The sequence below is a fragment of the Hypomesus nipponensis genome, chromosome 10 (genome assembly GCF_054491055.1).
Source record: "Hypomesus nipponensis isolate SF chromosome 10, ASM5449105v1, whole genome shotgun sequence".
Classification (NCBI taxonomy): Eukaryota; Metazoa; Chordata; class Actinopteri; order Osmeriformes; family Osmeridae; genus Hypomesus; species Hypomesus nipponensis.
This window is the reverse complement of record NC_140370.1, coordinates 3,049,206-3,072,665: the sequence shown is the minus strand read 5'-3', so window position 1 is coordinate 3,072,665 and position 23,460 is coordinate 3,049,206. Positions and strand designations below refer to the sequence as shown.

Genomic DNA, 23,460 nt, shown 5'->3' with positions numbered 1-23,460 from the left:
CCACTTTGAACAGTTTGTATTCTGTTTTATAAATAGAATCTTATCACGTGTGCACCAAGCCTGTCAGCAGCATATCAAATTTCACGTCAGTGTTAACTTTTGAAGCGAAACTAATAAAGTGGCTTCCATCTATTAGCCTACTTAAATGTAAGTTGTTTGTTTCGATACAATATTGTTCAATAATGTTTTTACCGAAGTGGTGTCTCTTACGATGTGAAATTCAGCTTGTCTGAATCTCGACCACGATTTTTGTTGCATTTGATAGTGTGCGTCAGAAGTGTTGATGTAAGTTCACATAAGCCTTTATAGTTGCAGAGCCAACGTTTGAATAATTCTTCTTGTCTGTTCTTTCTTTTCATTGTATCAATAGCCTATTTGCTATGGATCCTGAGGACCTTGAAGAACAATTACTCTGCTATGCTAAAGAGGGCAGGCGCTCCCAGGTTCAGAATCTTCTTCAAATGAGGATTGAGAAGGAGCTCCGTTTGGACATCAACTGCAGAAGTAACTTCGTTGTTTTTTTAACTTTATTACTACAAACTTTAAGTAAAGGGAGACTGCGGGAGTGTATAATTTTAACTAGTGTTTAATCACTCGACATCTATTCACTTTTCACTGTTGTCCCACTTATTTATTTCTGGTCCACTAGGTAAGACAAGTGCCACTGTTGGTTGGACACCGCTACATCTAGCATGTTATTTTGGACACAAGAATGTTGTGGAGGGATTGCTCAAGGTACAATTTATAAATTGTCAACAGGATCCAACAACCCTGCATACATTTTGTAGCTTATTTCGTGTTATTGGAAAATTCTTTAGCGTTATGTAATAATTGTCTGTTTGTGCTTGTTTCTAGGCTGGTGCTCATGTGAATTTGCAGAACAACACAGGCAACACACCCCTTCATGAAGCTGCCTTGACAGGAAGAAAAGTAAATAGAATGTTTCATGTTTTCTTCTGCCATTCTGCTGGCGGTGATCAGCAGCCAGATTGAAAGCCTACTGTGTAGTGGAATACAACAATTTGTCAACACGCTTCGTTTTATTTACTAGTGTTAAATCAAGAAAACAGTATGGCATCCAGTCATGTCCTGCAATTGAATACAAATACACATGTAGCTGAAAAGAGAATGTAGTCAACATAATAATCAATAATCTTGTGGTGGCTTTGAAAATACTTTACGTAGATAGGCAATTATCTAAAAACACAAATAACAAGTAGATAACATATCAGGCCGTAGAACTTTGATAGCTTTTATTAACGATTGAAATTCATAGAGTTTATTAAAATATGTAAATAGGCATCGTATATATTAATTAACCTGTCAAATTAATGTACAAAACAATTTTAGGAAGTGGTTCTCTTGCTGCTACGATATGATGCTTGCGCCAATATCATCAATGGCACTTCCCAGATCCCCAAAGATGTCACCGAGGATGATGAAATCATTACCATGCTAGAAGGTGGGTAATGTTAGTCAATGATAGTGGAGAGGAGAGCTCTAATTGATTGTCTGTTCTCAGGCTCTGCTGGGCCTGGCCCTGGTTCACAAACACTTGTGTGATCTGCTCAGCGGCAGAAAGAAGAGAGGAGAGGAGGCTGGAGGAGAGGCTCCTGGAGGCGGCCAGGGAGGGAGACGTGGCCACGCTGTCTCAGCTGGTCAGAATCTGAGACCCTTCTCACTGCTTAATAGAGGCCTCTGCCATACAGTGGAGTAGCCTTCAAGCTGTGTTTTTGCTATAACAAACTCTGTAGAGTCAGGTGTTCTTTTTTTAAATGTTCTCACTAAAAAGGTTTTGATTCTGATTTCCATAACCCAGCTCAGCAGGAGGCAGCCTCCGCACATCCAGTGCAGAGACCCAGTGGGAAACACGCCATTACACTGTGCAGCCTACAGGGGGCACAAGCAGTGTGTGGTAAAGCTGCTCAAGTGTGGAGCCAGCCCCAGCCTCAAGAACAAGGCTGGTACAGTATGACAACGTGTCTGTTTCAGGAAGACGATACTTCTAGCATTCTTCTAAACCCCTCAAAAAAAAAGTTAGGAAACGTTATTTCGGTCGATTATTCCTCACCTTCAATAATACCAATTGGTATTTTATTTTATATTGTTGGGAAGCCTGATTAGTCACCTTTACAAAGAGGTACAACTTGTAAGAATCGTGCATTCGTGGAATGAGCAACACAGCTGACCATGTGGGTAGCGGCCCCAAGAAATTGCCCAAATCCCCTGCAATATTTACATTTACATGTATGCATTTACCAGGCGCTCTTATCCAAAGCGACTTCCAAGAGAGAGCTTTACAAAAGAGCATAGGTCACTGACCATACCAACAAGGTAGTCCCAAACATTGCAAGCAGCCAAAACATGAAGCATACATTGTGAAAAAAGTGCCAAAGGGAAGACCCATAAGAGCATGCAGTTATACACGTTACGAATTAAAACAACATGAACCTCAAAAAGTGCAAGACTGTACCTGTAGAAGAACAATCAACAGTAAAATATTTCACAGCGAGTACAAGAGTTAACTTTGTTATAACTAACCTACAAGAGCAACAAGTCTCTCAATAAGAGTCATTGTGATCCCGGAGGAAACAGGTCCAGCCAATATTCTTCTGTTGGTATTCACTCTCGTTTTTGAGTTGCTTGGTGGATTGGATAATTGCACCACAGTAATAAGGAAAAAACAACACATATTGGCAATTTTTACACTTCATTCACTGTCAGGGGCCTAAGTAGCTTGTGGAAGATCCATACACAGCCACAACAGCTTGGCACCTCCTCCTCATGCTGGTCACCAACCTGGTCACACACTGCTGTGGGATGGCATCCCATTCCTCAACCAGGATTTGTCGCAAGTCAGCCAACATGTTTGGGTTGGTCACTCTGGCACATACAGCATGCCCAAGCTGACCCCACTTGAAGCTCAAAACGAGAGTGAATACCAACAGAAGAATATTGCAGAGGATTTTGGGGGCCGCTACCCACACGGTTAGCTGGGTTGCTCATTTCACAAATGCACAATCCTTACAAGTTGTACCTCGTTGTAAAGGTGACTAATCAGGCTTTCCAAGGATATAAAATACAATACCAATTGGTATTATTGAAGGGGAGGAATAAGCAACCAAAATTTTGAGGGGTTTGAGGGGTTTATATATAACTATATATAATCAAATAATATTTAATCGATCATTTTGGCCATGTACATGGACAACGGCTGGAGGCTAATAAACTTAGTGTCTTTGTTTCAGGCCAGACTCCTTCTGACCTGGCCTGCATCGATGACATAAGGCTGGTCCTAGCAGGTGTTCATGACAAGGTTAGCTGTATATCAGATTTATACTTGAAGTGCTTTGTGTGTCAACTAACGCTCTTCTCTCCCCTGAAGGAAATAGCCAGTGGTGTGCAGACATTTGAAGGCCTCCTTTGGAAGGTGTGCATTGTTCTTCTTGCCAAATAATTCTTGTGATGAAATGTTAAATATCCTACCTTAAACGTAGAACTTCAGGTCCTCTACTCCTCAGAGTTCACGTTTTCTGGGCTGGCGCACCTTTTGGGTGGTGCTGAAGAATGGGGTGCTGTCCTGGTACCCCCGACAGTCGGTATCTCCATCTCTGGCACTTTTTAGATCTAGCATAATATGATAGTTCATTTTATCATCTCACTCATTTGATGATGCCCTGCATGCTTTCTAAAATGTCTGTTTTCACTTTTGTCTGTCTGTCTGTCTGTCTGTCTGTCTGACTGCCGGTATATTTCTCTCTCCTGTCTGTCTGTCTGTCTGTCTCTCTGTCCACGTGTCTGTCTGTCTGTCATTCCAGGGAAGATGCAGTTTTGGGTTCTCGGAGGCAGGGCTGCAAGGCTCTGACTCAGTCCTATTGCATGGTAGGCAGCAGTAGGGTGAAATTCTTGGGTCAACAACAGTAGAACGGTTAGCCCCTCCATTCCCGTCCGTACAGGCCCTACTGTAAAGGCCTGCTGTTGGACTGGCGCGTGTGCCGACCGTGTACTTTCCGTTCATGTTTGGAATCCCCACAGTCACGTTTGTCCTTCCTGTAGCTCTGTCGTGAATGTGCTCTTTGATGTGTCGTGTAGGTCAAAGCTGGGGACAAGTGCTTCTTCACCCTAAGGTGCCTTGATGACGCCGTGCTTAACTTTAAAGTTTCTTCGAAAGCAGACCCAGAGTCTGCCAGAAAAGTGAGATGCACTCCCTCTACTTAGAGACACTTCTCAAGTAATTACATTCAATATTGCTTTATTAGCATGCCAAAGATGGCTTTAGATCTACATTATGTGTGTGTTCTGGTTTGTGTGTGCTAGAAATGGCTGGAGGCGTTGGAGGAGCATGCTGCCTACAGCACCCAACACTGGACTCGTCAGCCAGCCACTGACAAGGATGGGGATGAAGATGACACGTCTCTGAAAGATCTGGTTCTTTCTCTCCAGGTTTCTCTCCAGTGTTTTCAGTGTTAGCCAGTCAAGGTCCAGTGTTCTGTTATTTCAAAAAACCATCACATACTGTTGAGGTCCTTCTCAGTGTGCATCATAGAAGTGATGCTGTGACTGTAACATGTGTCCTGAGCATACATTCAACAAATAAAGGACTTTGCGAATAATAGTCATTTGATGTTGACATGAAACGTGAGTCTTTGTCTTTCATTGGTTCAGGTGGCTGAGGATGCTCAGCACAAATTGGAGACCCACGTGTCTATTTTTATGGCCATGGTGAAGAACGAGAAGAGTGATGGTAAGAGATGTCATCCATTTGTCAGTGTATTGTCCATTCAGCAGCCAAGCCACTTTCCCACGTGGTGCGTGTCCTTCTCGTTCAATAGAGCCCTCTCTTTCAGTCCACATGAATGGATCTGGCATTTATTCACTGGGTCTCCCTCTTATTGCTGCTGAAGTTAATTAACACAATCAATAACCATTCTAACTATTATTTTCACTCTCAATTCAATAATGCTTTATTGGCATGAATGAGAGAGCATTGTTTCCAAAGCCATATAAGATTGAACATATCAAATTCACATTTGTCAAAATAAAGAGAAATAATAATAACTACAATGAATTACAACAAAAAATAAAATAATGTAATATATGTGTATAGAGAAACTTAATAATTATGAAATACATACAGATATTACATGCACTCTGTATTCAAATAGTTATTGAATGTTGTGAATAGAACTGATGAAATCGGTATATACAGTAAAATATTAAAAAAAATACAAAAATGTCATGCCTCCCGCATTGTCTTGTTCTACTGGCTTTCCCTAAGGTTATAGCAGGTTGATACATACTGTACTTAAAAACTGATCATTTCGGCTTTTCTCCTAGTAAATAAACCAATCTCTCTTAATTTTTTTACAGTCTCAAATTATAATTTTGTGGAAGTATGTCACAGTGTATGAAGTGAAGTATGTCACAGTGTATGAAGTGAAGTATGTCACAGTGTATGAAGTGAAGTATGTCACAGTGTATGAAGTGAAGTATGTCACAGTGTATGAAGTGAAGTATGTCACAGTGTATGAAGTGAAGTATGTCACAGTGTATGAAGTGAAGTATGTCACAGTGTATGAAGTGAAGTGCGAAGAGTGGGCAGGTAGCCTGCGGTTGTGTACTTGGCTGTTTAAATACAAATAGCATTCTAATGAACTTTTTTAGTGTAACCTTTTTCCAAATAAACAATATATTTTTATTTTCGCGGTTATGCTGTTTGTTTTGGGTTTATTGTGTGGCTGCTGTCTTGAGGCTCTGTGGGGTTTGGTGAGCAGAGCATCAGGACTATCTGGATGAAGGGACTCATTGCTTCATCTCTTGGCATAATAGGGCTTTGTGGTGGAGGGTATTTTCGTCACTTTGGCTAAGGTGTAGGTAGAATGTAATTCAAATTTTTGTAATTCAATTAGTAATGGATACAGTCCTAATTCAACTCTGCAGGCAGTGTCAATTTGTAAATGTCTTTTGATGGCGTAAAAAGCCCTTTGTGCCTTGTCTTTCAAGTCATTTTCAGCTTAACATTACATTTACATTTAGTCATTTAGCAGACGCTCTTATCCAGAGCGACTTAGTACAGGGATATTCCGCAGAGGCAAGTAGGGTGAAGTACCTTGCCCAAGAGCACAACGTCCACTGCCGGACACAACGTCCACTGCCGGAATCAAACTGGCAACCTTCTGATTAATAGCCCGATTCCCTAACCGCTCAGCCATTTGCACTTTGTCCTTTCATTTTCTTTTGTTTATTTTTTTCTTTCTCAGCTCTAGCTGCTCCTCTCCTTCTGAAGGCCAGGGAGACCAGTGAGCTCTCTAGAGAAACCTGTGCAGCCCTTCGCCTCTGTCTGGGCCTGCTCTCCAAACAGGAGGAGGTACACACACCATTATCATCATTGTAGTTATCATGCTGTAGTCATTGATCATTATCATCATCGTAGTTATCATGCTGTAGTCATTGATCATTATCATCATCGTAGTTATCATGCTGTAGTCATTGATCATTATCATCATCGTAGTTATCATGCTGTAGTCATTGATCATTGTCATCATCCAAATTGTCATTATTGACGAAATGTATTGTTATTGAAAATGAGGAGTGCACTTCAAAAGTTCCATAGTTTGTATTCAGTGTATTGTCATCTGTGAGCCAATGCGTGGCACAAACAAAATACCTGAAAATCTGAGTTAGGATAAGTCATTTTTTAAAGGTCAGAAAACATTACTTTTAATTAGATGGGGACCCAATTACAAATATTTTGGTTATCATCCTGTTATTTAGCCAGAAGCCTACAATGCAAGTCCTGGAAGACCTCAGACACACTTCCTACAGCAGAAACTCCGATTTTCAGATTCAGGACATGCATCCTCTAAAGTCATATGCACTCCTGTACACTCCTACTGTATAGGCTGCGCCCCTATCCGCTCAGGAATGGATGGTGAATGGTTATAAAACCCAAAGTCCCCGCCCACTGGTGTAGCTGGCCACTGGTCGGATAAGGGGGGAGGCACTGAATAAGGAGCGTGTGTGTGTGTGTGTGTACTCGTCCCAGCGTCACTCCTGCCCTTGGCAGAGCAGTTGAACAGCGTGGTAATCACTGGTGTGTCTGCAGGAAGGACACAGGCAAGATCCGCTTTTATGCTGAGGTCCGCACTCAGCCCGCAGATCAGTGCACACGCACACACACACACACATGCTGAATGGTTACCCCCTCCCCCCCCCCCCCCCCACACACACACACACAGCTCGAGGGAGGCACAGTTCGTTCAAAGAATCGGTGGCGCATTCATATTATCGCATGCATTCACACATTACGCACTCACGCTCTCGCACAGCGCGCGCACACGCGCACACAGGCTGGCTGTGCAGGCTCTCAGACAGGCACACTTTCAGCAGGCTGCACAGCATCCCGAGTACGGCTGAGAAGATAAGGTGCACCCTCTATCCACACAGGTAGCCAAGCCTGCCTTCTCTTTCTCCTCCTGCACTCATCCTCTTTCTGCTCTTCACTGTCCTGTGAACAACTCGGTTTATTTGTTTTGAAGGCTGCTCCCTGCTGGCTGTGCCCGATCCAGTCTAGCAGGCTTGTACACAACGTGAAGGTTGTTCAGGAGGGTGAGGTTGTCAGTGTTTTCTGTCGCGTGCTGAGGCGCTCTCTGTTTACTTGTGAACGGTGGAAAACAAGTGGTCCTGACGAGCGATTGGTGGAGTGGGGTGAGTGCATGGGGAGCGGTACACCCGGCATTCATTTTGAAACTTCTGTAGAAACGTGCTCGCTAATGTCATATCCAGTTACCGTTGAAGAACTACTTGATGACAGCGAAATGTGATTGGAACTTTCCAGTACTTACACGTTCGAGGTCAAGAAGAGCAGCTGTTTTGTTTACAATGAGAGCAGGTAAGGTTGGATGGGATGTTATTCCTGTGTCTTAAGATACAATTTGTAAGTGCTGTTGTTTCATTGCAGTGCTATATCACAGCTCAGTGTGAGAGAACGGATAACGGGTAATAGGCTCAATCTGGGATTAGGATGATGCTGGTGTAAAACTAGTGCTCCACACCTCAGGACAGGGTTACTATAGGGAGATTATATCTGTCGTCATTCGCTTGTCTATCCTTTTAGAGTTAGGGCAATAACTGACCTGTTATGGATTTATTATATATCACATTTATTAACATCAGTTCTGGATCAGTCCTAGATGTGTCGTTTTGCAGATCAGTGTTGTCACTGTGCCTAAGCACGTGACATTGCTGACTATACTGAAGGGACACATTTGATTAGCCAACGTTATATGAAACCTTTTGTTTTCCTCTGGACCTGTGCCCTCAGCTTGTATGTCTAAGAGCTACTGGTTTTCAGCTCTCGCTGCACGGTGTGAATTACCCTACGTTGAGGTCATGTCAACGCAGTAGCAACCTATCCTGCGACATGGATGTAAAGGCTGGATGCAAAAAGTGTGAAATGGGCGATCGGTTGCCTCACCCGATGAGGACGTTCTACGTGTGCTAGTCCTGGATCGGTCGCACCAAGTTCGTGACAGCGCTCCTATAGGTAGACCGATGTAAGGAGCAGGATAAGGATTGGGTGATGCTCACCCTAATCCTGCCCTCCCCTCTGCTCTCCCTCCTCAGACTAACCCACTGCTGCTGGCTCTATCCTTGTGAGAGCTGTGACTTAGTGGCCCTTTGTCCTGTCCCGTACTGTCCGTGTCTTGGGTAGGTCACCTTGAGTCCCTTTGCTGTTTGGGCACCAAGGAAGATGTGAGTGCGTGTGTGACACTTCCAGCAAAAAGGGCATTTTTCTGCGTTCACGGTCCTGCACCACGACCCAGATCGTTAGCGACCGAGTAGGGATGTGTTCCCCAACATGTCCAAGCCAGGCTCCCGGGGGCCAGACGATTGGCTGAACCTTACGAAGTGTGGTTTTTCTGTTGTTGCCTTTAATGCCAGCTGGATATCACCATGGAGACGGCGCTGTATGTAGGCCAACTCCCCAGAGGTGTGACGGTGTCTCTCTTCCCCTCCCTCTCTCTTTTTCTCTCTCTGTTTCTCCCTCCCTCTCCCAACTCACACTCAGACTTCTCACAGAGTATTTGTGGACCTGTCTCGTCCATGTATCAGCTTGTTTGCCTGCGTCGGAAACACCAGTCCTGTGACTGTCCTGTGTAAGACGACAGGATGGAAGGAATAATCTCCGTCGTTTCCATTTCCTCTCAGCACAGCGGCAGCAGCCTTCCATCGTCAGTGGGTGTGTTGGAGAGGCTTCATTCAGCCCGAACTCCTTGTCCACAGGACCGCATGTCACTGTCTCCTCGCGTGCACAGACCCTGGTAGTAGAGGGTAGACAGAAGGCCGTGACCTCGCCCCTCCCTCCCTTCCTCTCTGGCCTTCTGTCCATCATCCTCTGCCTGACAGGTCACCGAGGCACTCCCAGCAGTCAGCCCTCGCTGGCAGGGATGTGGCCCAATGTGGTCCGCACTCTCCCCCTGATTTAAACACCGACCCCCTCCTCCCCCTGGCCGGGATGAAACCAGTGACCCTTCAGACCAGATGGTGTGGTCTCACTAAGTGGACTGATCTGGAACACAGGTTCATTGTCAGCAGGTTTTGAGCTTTCTGCGGGCTCCTCTGCAGCCTCGCATCACTCTTTCTGCTGGTATTGATGCTGCCTCAGTGCTCCCAGAGGGAGGATAAAGCTGGGCTTGATTAAACGCAAAACGAGGAATAAGAAGCATAGACGGACCACTTAGTCCCAAACCCGATTTGGGCTTATCATGATTAGTCGTGTACACAGCTAGCTTTTCACACTACAGTGCACTGCAGGAAGCTACCGGGGTGTCGAGGGGGTGGGGGGGGGGGGGGGAGGTGGGAGGGGTGCTCTTTGGCCACATCGTCGTCCACCGCCCGGAGCAGGAATAAAAAGTTCAAAGCCCCGCCCCCTTCGCCAGGTCCCGAGCCGGGAGCGACCATTCTGCGAGGCTTTCAGCGCACAGCTGCTGCAGCCGCTTTAAATAGCTCTGTTCTCAGGCGCGTCGATGCAGGGAGAGGGAGGGGGATGGGGGCGCGGGGGGCGAGCTGGCTGGCTGGCTGGCTGGCTGGGGTAGTAACACAACAAAATCCTACATCCAGGTGCCTTAGATGCTTAGGCAGAGTAGCTAACAGAAGACAAGTCGCTGGTTAGCGCCTCAGACCTGGGTGAGCGTTTCCCATTGTTACAGATAGAGTGAGGGAACCCTGTGGTCAATTCGGGAACCCAGGTCCTTGTGTTAGATGACACTTCTTAATTGGGGATTTGGTCGTGTAGGACAAAGTATTTTCCCTTTCCATGTTGTCTCTTTTCGTAGCCTTCGGACAATGTCGTGATTCAGTCAGTTCAGACGGATTCATCTCAACCTCGTAGGGTATTGATCTGAACTGTCTTTGAAGCGGCGCTGCAGAGCCTTTGTTAGCATATCGATTCACATGAGTCATCCTCACCTCTCGGACATCAGACAAAACCCACTCTCCTAATGATGTACTAGTCCGACTCAAGTCCAGCCAGAACTACCCAGAAAGTCGATAAGCGTGTTTTCATCTAGTGCTGAGTTTTGAACCTTTGACAACGTAGACTTCGAATTTTTGTTTTAGTTAGAATGCTTCTGACCTGATGCTTTTTTATAACTGCTACTCAAAAAACGCCTGCGAGTAAGGGCAAGATTAGGTGACCGCAATAGTTTTGAATCATTTGATAATCACCCACAATTTCCTCCTCAGGGCGAGAGAGAGAGAGAGAGAGAGAGAGAGAGAGAGAGAGAGAGAGGGAGAGGGAGAGGGAGGGGGGGGGGGCGGGATTCAGGCAGGATAATTGATGAAGCCTGGACTTTTTTTGGCACTGTACTTGTAATTGAGGATATTGGCCTTGCTTTGTAATCTCAGATGCATGTGCTGCTGTTTTCCTTGGAGACGTCGTCGTCTGCCTTCCCCCAAGGTGACTGTTTTCATTCGGCAGGGAGCTCTACTTGTTTTTTGTCACCTGCGTCTTCCAAATTTGGCAGGAGGCTATTCCATCCTTCTTATAGCAGCTTGGAATAACACTGAGCATTTTGAGAGGCCTTTTGCTGGTTTACAAAATGATTCTTTCTGGCCGGTTCTTTTTTTAAACCGTTGAACTGAAAATACTTTAGGAAGAGGTTCCAGCAGTCTGTGTCTTGCATGCAAGTCGTGTCCAACAATCAGGCTTGGTAGTTGTCTCAGTAGAGGACCCACAGCAGCACCACTGTCAGACAGTGAGGAACAATGATCCAGTCTGTCCCCTAGCAGCCTGCTCGGGTTTCCCAGGAGAGATAATTGATCCTGGGCTACATCGCTCTCTGAGACTGGGGTGTTTGGTTCCGGCTGGAAGAAACCAGATCTGTAGGCGGGGATTAAGACAATGGCCCTGTCGTCAAGAGCTGCTTCCACCACGGACCACACACTATCTGGGCTTAATGCTGAAGGAAACCATATACCCCCCCCAAAAAACCTATTTGTCCATCACCATGGTTTTCTCCAAATTTAACAAGATGTCATTTGAATACAGAATCTGTTTTTGAATGGGAAAATGTGTCCAAACCTTTGACTGGTACTGTATATATACTACACATTGTGTGTGTACCCGCTTTTTTTGTTAGCTTTTTTAATCCAATGTATGTGTGTTGTGCATCCCAGGTGTGGAGTCTGAAGTTGGAGCAGGAGGTGGAGAAGAACAAGGCTCTCTGTGAAGCTCTTCAGACCCTGGGCACAGAACACCAGCTGGAGCAGTCTGTGTGTCCAAGCCGGAAGTCCCCCACCCTTACCAGCCGCACAGATGATGATTTCTACGATGCTCTGTCAGGTCAGCGCAGCAATAAGCTCTCGAAATATACCTCAGGTTGGTATGTTGGAGTTGGATGTTTTACTTTTTTTTTTGCGCATACTTCCTACCAGATATGGCTTGTGTTAAACCGTTCATCTCTGATGAGAAAACAAAGTCAAATAGTTTGACGTTTCGTTTATCACTTCCTGGTTGTCACAGAGTATTTAAAGCCACTTTCCCGGCATGTCTCTCAGTGGAAGGAGCTGTGGAGACACCTGTGTGTCTCAGCTCAGACACCTCCCACCACACCTTCCTCCTCAGCACCCATGGTGACGCCGGAAGCTTCTTTAACCGTCAACATTTTTTACCATTGAGGTGTTGGATGTGTGAGTGTGTTGATGCGCTTGCTTTGGGCATGTGTGTTTTTCCCTCGTGCAAGGAGCAATCTTTGGGTCCATATGGGTTTAAGTGCGCGTGTGGAATCACATTGTGCGTCTGTCTTCATGTGTGCACAGCTCCTTACTCCTTACAGTCTGTAAATATGGATTTTCCGACACAGACTTCATCACAAGCTACCATGCCACATGATGGCCAGTTCCCCCTGCCGCCCCCTCCCTCTAGGACACCCCCATCTCTCTCTCAGCCTCTCCTTAGTCCCAGACTCCTGTCTAATGGCCAGTCCGATCACTGTTTTACACAGCTGATTAACCAGCCATCAGCTGCTACACTGCCTAATGACCTCCATGTTGGGCTGAGATTGCCCTTTGATGTAATGTGACAGTGAAGTACAGTGGAAACTTGTCACCTTTTTAAATTATACCCCAAGGTTAATGAGTGAGCAGTTTATTTTAATTTGTCGGCTAAGCTGTCTGCAGCTCAGTATACGGTCCAAATCTAAATTAGCTTCAGGAGGCTACCGAACCCTGAAAATGCCTGTGCATTATGCTAATGTAGCTGTCTCAGAAAAATCTTCATACTGTGTCTTCCCTATAATTAAATGCGTGAGGCATTGCAGGCTACAAAAGTGTCTTGGCACTGGTGGTTGCTATGTACTGGACATGAGTGTGCTGTCTGTTTACGTGTTTTTGAAGGATCTCTGGTTCTGGGATTTTTGCATTATTTATACATATAGTGTTATGTGCTGGTCAGAATATCTCTCTTTCTTTTTCTCTCTTACTCTAGTTCTCTTTCTCAGCCCCATCTCTCTCTTTCTCTCTCTCTCTCTGCTCCCTCTCCATCTCAACACTCATGAATAAACCCTCTTGCCTGAACAGCTATTTTCAGTTGTTTACAATACCACCCGGTGGTTTTGTGTGCAGCCCTGCACTTGGGAGTGTACTGAGACGACCTGCCCAGTATGTAAGAGGACATCTTTACTGTCATATTGGTGCTGACTTCCCCCCACCCCACCCTCCTCACCTGTGCTGTCCCAGCAAGCAGAGCATCGAGGGGAGGGGCCGAGGCAGAAGGGGGCGGAGTAGTAGCCAGCTCCCGGGTGTTGTAAGTATGTACAGCGTCTGTTTGGCCTCTCACTGGAAACAGATACCCTCAGGTGGAGGTTTGGCCGGCTGCAGGGAGGAGGAGCGTCAAACGCTATCATCATCATCGGGAATACTCGAGGCTGCAGTGTTTGGAGGTGGCGTTTGGGCAGTTTGTCCGTGGCATGACCCCGGTCTCTGGTCTGTCTCTGCCCCCTCTCGCCCCCCCTGCAGAATCGGATTCGGACGTCTCTGTGAGCGACTTCCTGTCCGCGAGCAGCCAGGCCTTCGAGGAGGGGAGAGAGCCCCCCCCGTTCAGCAGCCTCCGCCGCCGTCCCAGCACCCCCGGGGGCGCCGCCGACATGTCTGGGGAGGGGAACCATGGCGACAAGGCCCAGTGCAACGGAGTCAAGAAGCACAGGTGGGACCTCGCGCCTGTGGTGGCGTCATAAGCTTGCGTTGTTGTTTTTTTTTCCACTGCACACTGCTTGTTTATTTGCCAAGCCCTCTTTTCAGGGTTCGTCTGCGCTGTTTGTGATGGTTCAAGTGTCCTTCCACAAGCCTGCTACACGAGAGAGCATCTTTCCCAAGATGCGAGTAGCGACAGTGATAAAGCAGCAAGTTGGTCAGCAACTTTCATCCTGTAATGTTGCTAGAGTAGGGGATTGTTGATCATAAAGATGACTGCATGGCTCTTGATCAGGCAGTACCAGCCTGCTGGGTGTAATGTGATAGCACCTCTACTGTCCCACAGCCTGGTTCTGTTACCAGGTATTGTTGTTTCAGAACCCAAGCCCTAGAGACGATGGACTGCCTTGTTATTTTCCCCTAACAGAACCACAGTAGATGATCCTCCACAGCAACACTTGGTTTGTGCCTTGGGCCAAAAACAAAACACTTTGGAGTTTAAGCAATTTTTTTGGGGGGGGGGGGATGTTGTTCGTATATTGAATGTTCCATGGCCTTTCTTTCTTAGTCAGACCAGTAACCCTTGAATAATTTAGGCTGCGACAGGTTAGAGAGTCAGAGAGGGGAAAGGGACTGCCAGGCAGTGTGTGTGTGTGTGTGTGTGCACGCGTGTGTGCTGCTATGTGTACCTAAAAGGCTGTGTGTGGTTGGGAACATGTGAGCATCGACACATTGTTGTGTGTGTGAGTGTGTGTGTGTGTCCCCGTTAAAGATTGATGCGGACTGTGTTAGAATGTTATTCCCCATGTCATTCAGAGCTGAGTGCCCCTAGGGTCTCTGTAGATCAGTCTTGTCTGTAGCAGAGAAGCTTTGAAGGTCCCTCCATAGGGGACTTTACATGCGGTTCAGCACTCACCCGGTCAATAAACAGCAGTCTCCCACACTCTGGAGAAATGCATTGATCAAGGCTCACAGAAAGTCCCACTTAATTTTTTTTAAGTCCCTCTATATTTTCCCACTTTATGACTCTGACGACACAAACCGATAAGTAACATGGCTGTCATCCAAAGTCATGGATGGAGGCATTTCAGAAAAGTTTGTGTTCATGAATGACCAGGCTCAAGTAATATCCGGGGGGGGGGGGGGGATTAGGGAGTTGTTGGTGCTGGAAGAGTAGGTGTGTGTGTGTGTGTGCGTGTGTGCGCGTGTGTCACGGCTGACATAAGAGCTGTGAAACGCACGCACCACTGGCCTGCTCATTGCACTGTCGATAAGAGAGGGTTCAGATTCAGCCTCCTCTATTCCCTCCCTCCTCAGTGTGTTTTCAGTGCGTATCTACTTCAGCGCTCGTCTCTGAACAAGTACACCATCGGCCTCAGGCTGGCACACCTGGTCCACAGGCAGGCTGCAAAAGGGGATTTAACCATCCACACATACACACATCTCATACACTACAGTACATACAGACAGGCACATACAAACATACACCCGACTTTCCTACAAGCACTCACCCACACATTCATGAGTATTGCATGAGGCTTTAAGACTGCCATAGATAGCTGATAGATAACTGTCGGGTGTCAGGTAACTTTGTTTCCAAACGGCAAGGTGTACCCGGGTATCTACTGCACACCGCAAGCCCTAACACTGCTTCCCAACACTGCTCTTTTACGCATACTTAGAATGACACTTAAGAGGACTGCACGATTATTTTGTGCATCACGGAAATACATTCTGTGAAGGAGAACAGGCAAGAGGATGAAAAGAATCTAGGGCACATAATGTATGCATGAGATCCACTTCAGACGCTGTTCGTCTACAAGAAGGGATCTAGCTAATCAACGATAGCCCGGAGTGTGCAGAAGGAGGAAGAGAGACACTTGTGCCCTCTCAACAACTGTACATCTGTGGATGTGAGAGTCCAGTCGTCAAATACCATGACAGGTGTCAAGCTTGGTTCTTGACAGGCCGATGGCTCTCTTGAGAGTCTATTGTGATGATGTCCAATGGGAAAGATCTCACATTGGAGGCCTCGTGTCATGCAGATGCATAGATGTTCTTCGTTGTCCACGAAGGGGAATTCATTTTGCTCAAGTCTGTAGCATACTAACAGACACCAATTAAATAAACACTGCAGCACCAAATACCACGGTACGAAACAGAAGAGATCTTTCTAAAAGCAAAGATGTTGAAAACTAAAGCAATGCTTTCTACCAGCTCTGGGAGTGCGTATGCATGTTGGTGTGTTGAACTGAGTGATGTCTGGCCCGTGTGTTGAACTGAGTAATGTCCTGCCCGTGTGTTGATGGGTGTCTGCTCGCTCTCCTCCCCGCAGAACCTTCCTGCCCGCCTCCATGTTCTCCAGGAACGACGTCAGCATCTGGAGCATCCTGAAGAAGTGCATTGGCATGGTGAGCAGGAAGGCACCGATGCCTGTCTGTCTGTCTGTCTGCCGGCTTGCCTGCCTGCCTGTCTGCCCGTCTGTCTGTCTGACTTGCTACCTACATTTCAGAAGGTTATCAGCTACATTTAGTCATTTAGCAGACACTCTTATCCAGAGCGACTTACAGTAAGTACAGGGACATTCCCCCCGAGGCAAGTAGGGTGAAGTGCCTTGCCCAAGGACACAACCTCATTTAGCACGGCCAGGAATTGAACCGGAAACCTTCTGATTACTAGCCCGATTTGCTAACCGCTCAGCCATCTGACTCCTCTACCTCTGTGGCACCCTAGGCCCTGCTAGTGGCATCGTGGGGAAGGGGTTGGTCTGGACACAGTCCTGCACAGTGAGCAGAGCACACATCCGGTGGTGATCAGTAACTGTCCCAGAGAATCCCACCCACTGGTCGCTGACTGGGTTTAATAGGACTGTTGATCCTATAATCCCCATGTTAAACAAACGGGACTAATGACTCACCCTGATCCTGAACACCCATTCACCCTAGGCAACAGCCAGAGTCAATTGATTGCATATGAAAGTTTGGTTTCAGTGCCTTAATTAGAACTAATGTTTTTTTTTTTATAATCTGTTTCCATTTCCGTTACCAATGAGTAGTGTCTTTGCTTGCAGCCCAGCCTCTTTAAACATGTTTCTAAGGGTTATCATGGAGACTAGATCTAGAACCTGAACATAGTGTTAGCAGCGGTTGCAATTACATTTATTGTAAAGGATGTCACTGCACGAGCTGAGTTAAAGGTATATGTTCTTCTCCTTCTGACCGGTTTCTCACACTCTGTCTCTCTCCTTCCCTCTTTCTCTTCTCTATGTCTTTCTCTCTCTCCCCCCCTCCTCTCTCACTCTCTCTCTCTGTCTATCTCTCTCTACTCCCTCCCCCCTCCTCTCTCTGTCTCTCCCTCTCTCCCTCTCTCAGGAGTTGTCTAAGATAGCCATGCCTGTTATCTTCAACGAGCCCCTCAGCTTCCTGCAGCGTCTCACAGAGTACATGGAGCACACATACCTCATCCACCAGGCCAACGCCGCCTCCGACTCAGTCGAGAGGATGAAGGTCCCCTCATTCCCTCGTCTCGCCTGTCATCTTCAAACTGCACTCAGACATACACACCCTAGATGTGTGCTGCGCCCTCGAGCTGCTCCGCCAAATCCAATTGCCATGCTTAGCCTACTTGTCCATTTATGGTTATTATAGATATTTTGCTGGTAAACATAACTGGTGTGTGTATGCGTGTGTGTGTGTGCAGTGTGTAGCTGCGTTTGCTGTGTCTGCTGTAGCCTCACAGTGGGAGAGGACAGGAAAGCCTTTCAACCCACTACTGGGAGAGACCTACGAACTCATCAGGTAACCCATTCACCACGAACCCTCCAGAGTGTGCGTTCCTCCTGTTGTGAGGGAGGGTTTTTAGTTTTTTCTAAACAACATAGTTAAGGCAGGCGTGTGTTGCTTCGGCGGCCGCCTTCACTGAAAAGTGCAGGAAACCCTGGGTGTGTTCTCCTGTCGTGAGGGAGGGGGTGCGGACGCCTGTGTGTAGGTATGCACGTGGGTTTTAATATACAGTATGGAGGTCCGTGTGTTTCCTTATATAAACATGTGCACTTGTGTGTGCTTGTGTGTGTGTGTGTGTGTTAATGTGCCTCAGTGCGCTTGTGTGTGTGTGTTAATGTATGTGTGCTTGTGCGTTGAGCTGGGATAGGTCATGTTTTTCAGAAGCCCTTTTTTGTCATATTTGCTGGATAAACCAAATAAACCATTTGGACCGGATGCATTTATTGGACAGAATTCAGACCGAATGCAATGATTGGATGGGCTACTACTTGCCTGTCTACCTACCTGCCTGCTTGCACTCATTGCCCGTTACCATAGTTTTGCACACATTTCCATAGACACAGCACACACACACAATTGAGTATGAGGTAATGACTTGCCCCCCCCCCCCCCCCCCCTCCCTCAGAGAGGACCTGGGTTTCCGCTGGATGTCGGAGCAGGTGAGTCATCACCCCCCGGTCAGCGCCTTCCATGCCGAGGGCCTGAAGGAGGACTTCCTGTTCCACGGCTCCATCTACCCCAAACTCAAGTTCTGGGGCAAGAGTGTGGAGGCCGAGCCCAAGGGGGTGATCACCCTGGAGCTTCCCAAGTGAGTGGAGAGAGGGGTGGGTCACATCAGGGCGGGGGCATATGGAGGCGGCGTTACACCGTGTCCTAACTGCATGCGACGTTAGCGACGGGACGCGAGCGACGCGACTAAAAGCAGTTTGATTGCCTTGTTTTCTGTTGAAATGTCCTGACTAGTCGCGAGTATCGCAATGCTGCGCGGCGCGATGTTTTGGCTGGACTTTTTGTCGGGCGCCCCGTTTGTATTTATTTTTGGTCGCTCGCGGTGAAAGCTCTGTAGCGCATGAAGTCATAGTGACGTGGTTAGTGTACATGACGTAACAGAAGTGAATTTGACAGATTTAATGTGGCCAGAGAGCGTCCAGTGCTACGCGACAGTCGTACGCTCACATCCCAGTTAGGACACAGTGTTAGTGAATGAGAAGATTTGGGAACTTATGACTGGTAGTGTGTTACCATGGTCATTGGTGGCGCTAGTACTGGCATGGTCCTCTGGCTGTGTTCGCTTCACCAGCTGACATCACTCACGTAATCAACTCCAGGTGTGCTAACTGAAGGTCCAGGCCTTCCCTTTCAGATGACTTGAGTACTGCAGGCATTCACAGACCTGGACACACATGCTCACACACCATGCGTTGCTATGTACCTGCATACTGTGCAACTGCTGCCACCCTCCACCTTCCCCGGGTCATCCATACTGTCTTCTGTATCTTCTGTATGTCACTACAAGATGTTACTGCCCTGTGAAGCCTTTTGAGTTGCTTGTTAAGTCTGTACATGAACCCTTTCCTGCCTGAGCCAACATTCTGAAAATTCCATTTGGTGCTAGCGTATGATATGAATATGCATATTAATATTGACATGGATTTTCATATTAAATCATACACAAAGACAAACCTATTTCCATTTCAATAAATGGTTAAATCAACACTTGTCGTGACAGAACTCGTGTTACAAGCAAAACACGTGACGCAAATGTGTCTACTGGGGTATTGATTGGATAGACTGTATGTGAGTGCATTGTGACGCTTGTCTGTGCAGACATGGTGAAGCGTACACCTGGACCAACCCCACCTGCTGTGTCCACAACATCATCGTGGGTCAGCTGTGGATAGAGCAGTACGGCAACGTGGAAGTCATCAATCACAAGTATGCATGTTGGTGTGTTGAACTGAGTGATGTCCGGCCCGTGTGTTGAACTGAGTAATGTCCTGCCCGTGTGTTGAACTGAGTAATGTCCTGCCCGTGTGTTGAACTGAGTAATGTCCTGCCCGTGTGTTGAAGTGTGCGAGAGGGGGAGAAGGAGAAATAGATGTAGAGCGAGAGACGGAGAGAGCTGAATGTTTGCAAGCCATGTCTGTCTCTCTGTGGGGCGTGGGGGGAAAGATGGCGTGATAAAGGCTCTCCGTCTTACTGTGACAGGACCGGGGAACGCTGCAGCCTGACGTTCAGACCTTCCGGCCTTTTTGGAAAAGAGCTGCACAAAGTGGAGGGCTACATTCTGGATAAAAGGTATCTGCAACAGATGAAAGCGCAGAGTTACTGTTTTATTGAATTCTGTGTTAGCTTGGCCCACTCTGCAGTAACCCAAAAAGAGGGCGCACAATGGTCTTGTGTTTGATGCAAACAGTATTTCATAGTTGAAGTGACCATTTTGTTAAACCGCTGACTTACTTCTGTTGCATGTTTTTTTGTGTGTGTGTGTGTCTGTGCGTGTCTGCACACAAAACGTGTGATCAGCAAAAAAAAGCTGTGTGCCATATATGGCAAATGGACTGAATGTTTATACACAGTAGACCCGGCCTCTTTTGATGCCTACAAGAAGGCTGACAAGAAGAATGCAGAGGAGAAGAAAACCAGCACCAAGGTTTGAGCACTGAAGCAGCTCTCCATCCTTTCACTCCACAGACGTGGTTAGATATCTGCCACATTGTTGTGTGCAAAGGGATTCTGCCACTCCATTCACTGAGAACACATGTTGAATTAGTGACGTGCAAGATTTAAGTTTTAAAAAGTAAGATTTGCCTCAGAAGGCAGTTTAACCAAGTAATACTTACTTATTAAGGAATACTGTTGTATTCGTACAGATATGACACATATAGATATTTACATTTATTCATTATTATTAGGAACACAATTCCTTGTGTGTGCTAACATACTTGGCCAACAAATCTGATTCGGATTCTCCATTCATTCAAAGCGACTTAGGAAGGTACACAATTCACAGCAGATATTGCATGTTCTTCACCCTGACAACCTTGTTGATGCTAAACCGTTTAGCCCTGGCCCTGTGTGGAGAGCTGTGGTGTGCATTTACATTTAGTCATTTAGCAGACGCTCTTATCCAGAGCGACTTACAGTAAGTACAGGGACATTCCCCCCGAGGCAAGTAGGGGGGAAGTGCCTGGCCCAAGGACACAACGTCATTTGGCACGGCCGGTAATCGAACTAGCGACCTTCAGATTACTAGCCCGATTCCCAACCGCTCAGCCACCTGACTCCCTGTGTAACCCCAGGTGGTGTGTCTCCTCAGGACGAGGAGCCAGAGGAGATGCCCCTGCCGGATGCTGAGACGGTCCAGCTCATCCCGGGGAGCGAGCTCATCTGGAGGATATCGCCCCGGCCCGAGAACTCTGCTGAGGTGAGAGAAACGGAGAGACCAAGAGGGATAGAGAGAGAGGGGCGAGGGGAGAGGGAGAGAGACAGAGACAGAGAGGGGAAAAGGGAGAGAGGGAGAGAGGTCAAGGACTAACTTAAGGTCGAGTGCGACGGAGATGGAGACCTGGACGATTGTGCAAGATTGAAATGACACACTTGGCTGGGGCTTAACCTAATGTAAGTGCTCTGTCTCTGTGTGGCAGTTCTATGCCTTTTCCACGTTTGCCATGCAGCTGAACGAGCTGGAGAAGGACATGGAGGGGGTCATCCCTTCCACGGACTGCCGCCTGCGGCCAGACATACGCGCCATGGAGAACGGAGACATCGGTACCCGAGGAAAACTTGTATCCATACGTGAATGACCGTTTTCAGTTGAGCATGACTAAGACTGGCGCCCCTGTCATGTACACCACAGATGTTGCGAGTGCAGAGAAGAAGAGAGTGGAGGAGAAACAACGGATGGCCAGGAAAAACCGCTCCAAGTCCACCGACGAATGGAAAACGAGGTAAGCGTCCCTGCTCCGCCCCCCGGAGCCTCCTCTGCTCCTGCTGGATCGGAACGCGAGCCACGCTAACAGCTGCTCTGCTCTGCTAACTGCCTCCCCATTTGTCTTGTGGGATTTGGTTCACCCTCCCCCCACCGCCTCTCCTCCATGCGTTGTCCATGAGAAGGAACCCAGCACTTGGTCCCAGGTTTGCCTCTTTTGATCCACCCTAGTCTGCTGTGCTTTTGGTTGTGACGTTGTCAGTGCTGCACGACACTGCCCCCCTCAGGACAGATTGTCAATCTGCAGTCCAATGTAACATTACAAAACAGCACGCTCGAGAGGGCACTCAACTAATAATACTCCTGTCGGTTCCATTTGACAGGTTGAATTATTATGCAAATGAAATGCACCGTGTTGAGTGCGCACATATGCTGTGCTTTCACATCTGCATGCATGTCATCATTGGACTGTTATCTTGGTGATGTGTGTCTGTGTCTGTGTTTATTAGTGTGTCTGTGTACGGTGCATGCGTGTACGTGTATGCGGGAGAGTGTGAATATGACCCTGTCCAGATTGTTCATAGAGAATCTGACTGTGTGTGTGTGTGTAGGTGGTTCCAGCAGGGGCCTAACCCCCACAACAAGGCTCAGGATTGGCTCTACTCCGAAGGCTACTGGGATAGGAACTACTCCCAGCTCCCCGATATTTACTGACCTCCAACATGCTCTCCATTTCTGTTCCCAACGTCATCCAAACCTCTCTGTCACTCTCTCTCTCTCTCTCTCTATCTCTCTCTCTCTCTCTCTCTCTGTGTCTCCCTCTCCCTCTCTGCTGTTTCCATGGACCACACCTGCTAGAACTTCAGACGGCGTACCTTTGCTTCAAAAGATTCATTGAAGGGGGGAGAGGAATGTTCTAATAGATGGGATGGAACCGGCCTTAAGATGGACAATATGTCCTCAACAGGATCAATGGCTGTCGAGCTTAGCTGAGTGAAGCTGATCACCAACCATTTAGCTGCTAACACACAGCCTGTGTCATTCTCGAAGCACAATATTGAAGTACCCCACGCGCTTATTTGTAAAAAGCAAAGACTTCTAACGTAGAAAATAGATTGTATTCATCGGACATATTTTATTCTACAGTGCAGTTTGAGATGGAGTGTTTTAACTTGAATGTGCATAATCACGTTAAAACCCGAATAAACAAATAAAACCCACTTCATCTCAGCCCCTTCTAATGCATCACGTGCTGCACTGTCACTTAGGGACGCGCAGGAATGGCATCTGGCATCCTAAAAGCATAGAGCTTTCGGCTAAGTGTTTGAACTACTTCCTAGATATGTATTCACTGTAGTGGCTGATTGAGGAAGACACAGGAGTGTTCAGCTGCCTCAGTCTCAGTATCCTGTTCTGAGGCATTGACATGTTTTTGTAAAAGAACAGAGCTGTTTTATTCCTTTCTGATACAATGCAGTGTAGTCATGATCAAAATAAGCAATCTGCTGTCTCTAGAGGACTGTATTGTACCAAGAAGTCCGGCTTTTGCTTCCACGAGCAGTTCAGATGACTAGATTGTGGCTGATACTTGGCTCAATAATAAATATGATATGCATTTTTGTGTGTGTAAAAATGATCCTCTCTATAGTAAGGTCCTTTTTGGCTATTCTGAGAAGTAGATACTGTACTGCAGAGTTGTTTGAACCACTGTATGTAGCACTCACCGATTCCACACACTCCACCACTAGACTATGCAAGCCACCACATGCACCCTTAAACACTGACACATTTCTGCTTCATACCCATGCACTGATCACATTCCCATCTTCAGTTGTGTGGGGCTGCTGTAGGTTCTGTAAAGAGGATGCACTTAATATAGGACAGGGTAGTGGGCCTGGTCTGTAGTCCCTGTGAACGCACGGTTTTATCTACTCAATTCTTGTGTATATCTCCATTACAGAATAAACTCATTTCTATTGTTGCTAAATAAAAGCTTCATGTTCACTCAAAGAATGCATTTGTCTTGCTTATCTTGTTACCCAGACCCTAGGTCCT

At 46.9% G+C, this 23,460-nt stretch overlaps 1 protein-coding gene across 7 annotated transcripts; it reads left to right on the top strand.

The window, feature by feature from the left end:
* The first annotated feature begins 60 nt into the window (after positions 1-60).
* On the top strand, positions 61-23,418 carry osbpl1a (oxysterol binding protein-like 1A). 7 transcript variants are annotated; one of them, XM_084707030.1, is made up of 29 exons: positions 61-147; positions 371-504; positions 650-735; positions 856-930; positions 1,351-1,462; positions 1,573-1,658; positions 1,820-1,964; positions 3,249-3,316; positions 3,386-3,430; positions 3,522-3,595; positions 3,819-3,882; positions 4,093-4,194; positions 4,318-4,443; positions 4,666-4,744; positions 6,261-6,367; positions 11,680-11,845; positions 13,519-13,705; positions 16,028-16,103; positions 17,064-17,198; positions 17,392-17,489; positions 18,100-18,282; positions 19,302-19,409; positions 19,683-19,772; positions 20,001-20,127; positions 20,794-20,901; positions 21,122-21,245; positions 21,334-21,424; positions 21,591-21,611; positions 22,017-22,230. In XM_084707030.1, the coding sequence occupies exons 2-29, from the start codon at positions 381-383 to the stop codon at positions 22,117-22,119; spliced, it is 2,910 nt and encodes a 969-aa protein (XP_084563156.1). In that variant the 5' UTR covers positions 61-147; positions 371-380; the 3' UTR covers positions 22,120-22,230. The 7 variants fall into 7 exon arrangements, with proteins under 7 accessions (XP_084563156.1, XP_084563154.1, XP_084563157.1 ...); XM_084707028.1 differs by lacking the exon at positions 21,122-21,245 and having other exon boundaries at positions 22,017-23,418; XM_084707031.1 differs by lacking the exon at positions 21,591-21,611.
* The last annotated feature ends 42 nt before the right edge of the window (positions 23,419-23,460 follow it).

Coding starts and splice junctions, on each gene's coding strand:
- osbpl1a (XM_084707024.1), top strand. CDS start 381: ATGGATCCTGAGGACCTTGAAGAACAATTACTCTGCTATGCTAAAGAG. Junction 16,104..17,063: donor TGAAGAAGTGCATTGGCATG/GTGAGCAGGAAG, acceptor TCCCTCTCTCAG/GAGTTGTCTAAGATAGCCAT. Junction 17,490..18,099: donor GAGACCTACGAACTCATCAG/GTAACCCATTCA, acceptor CCCCTCCCTCAG/AGAGGACCTGGGTTTCCGCT.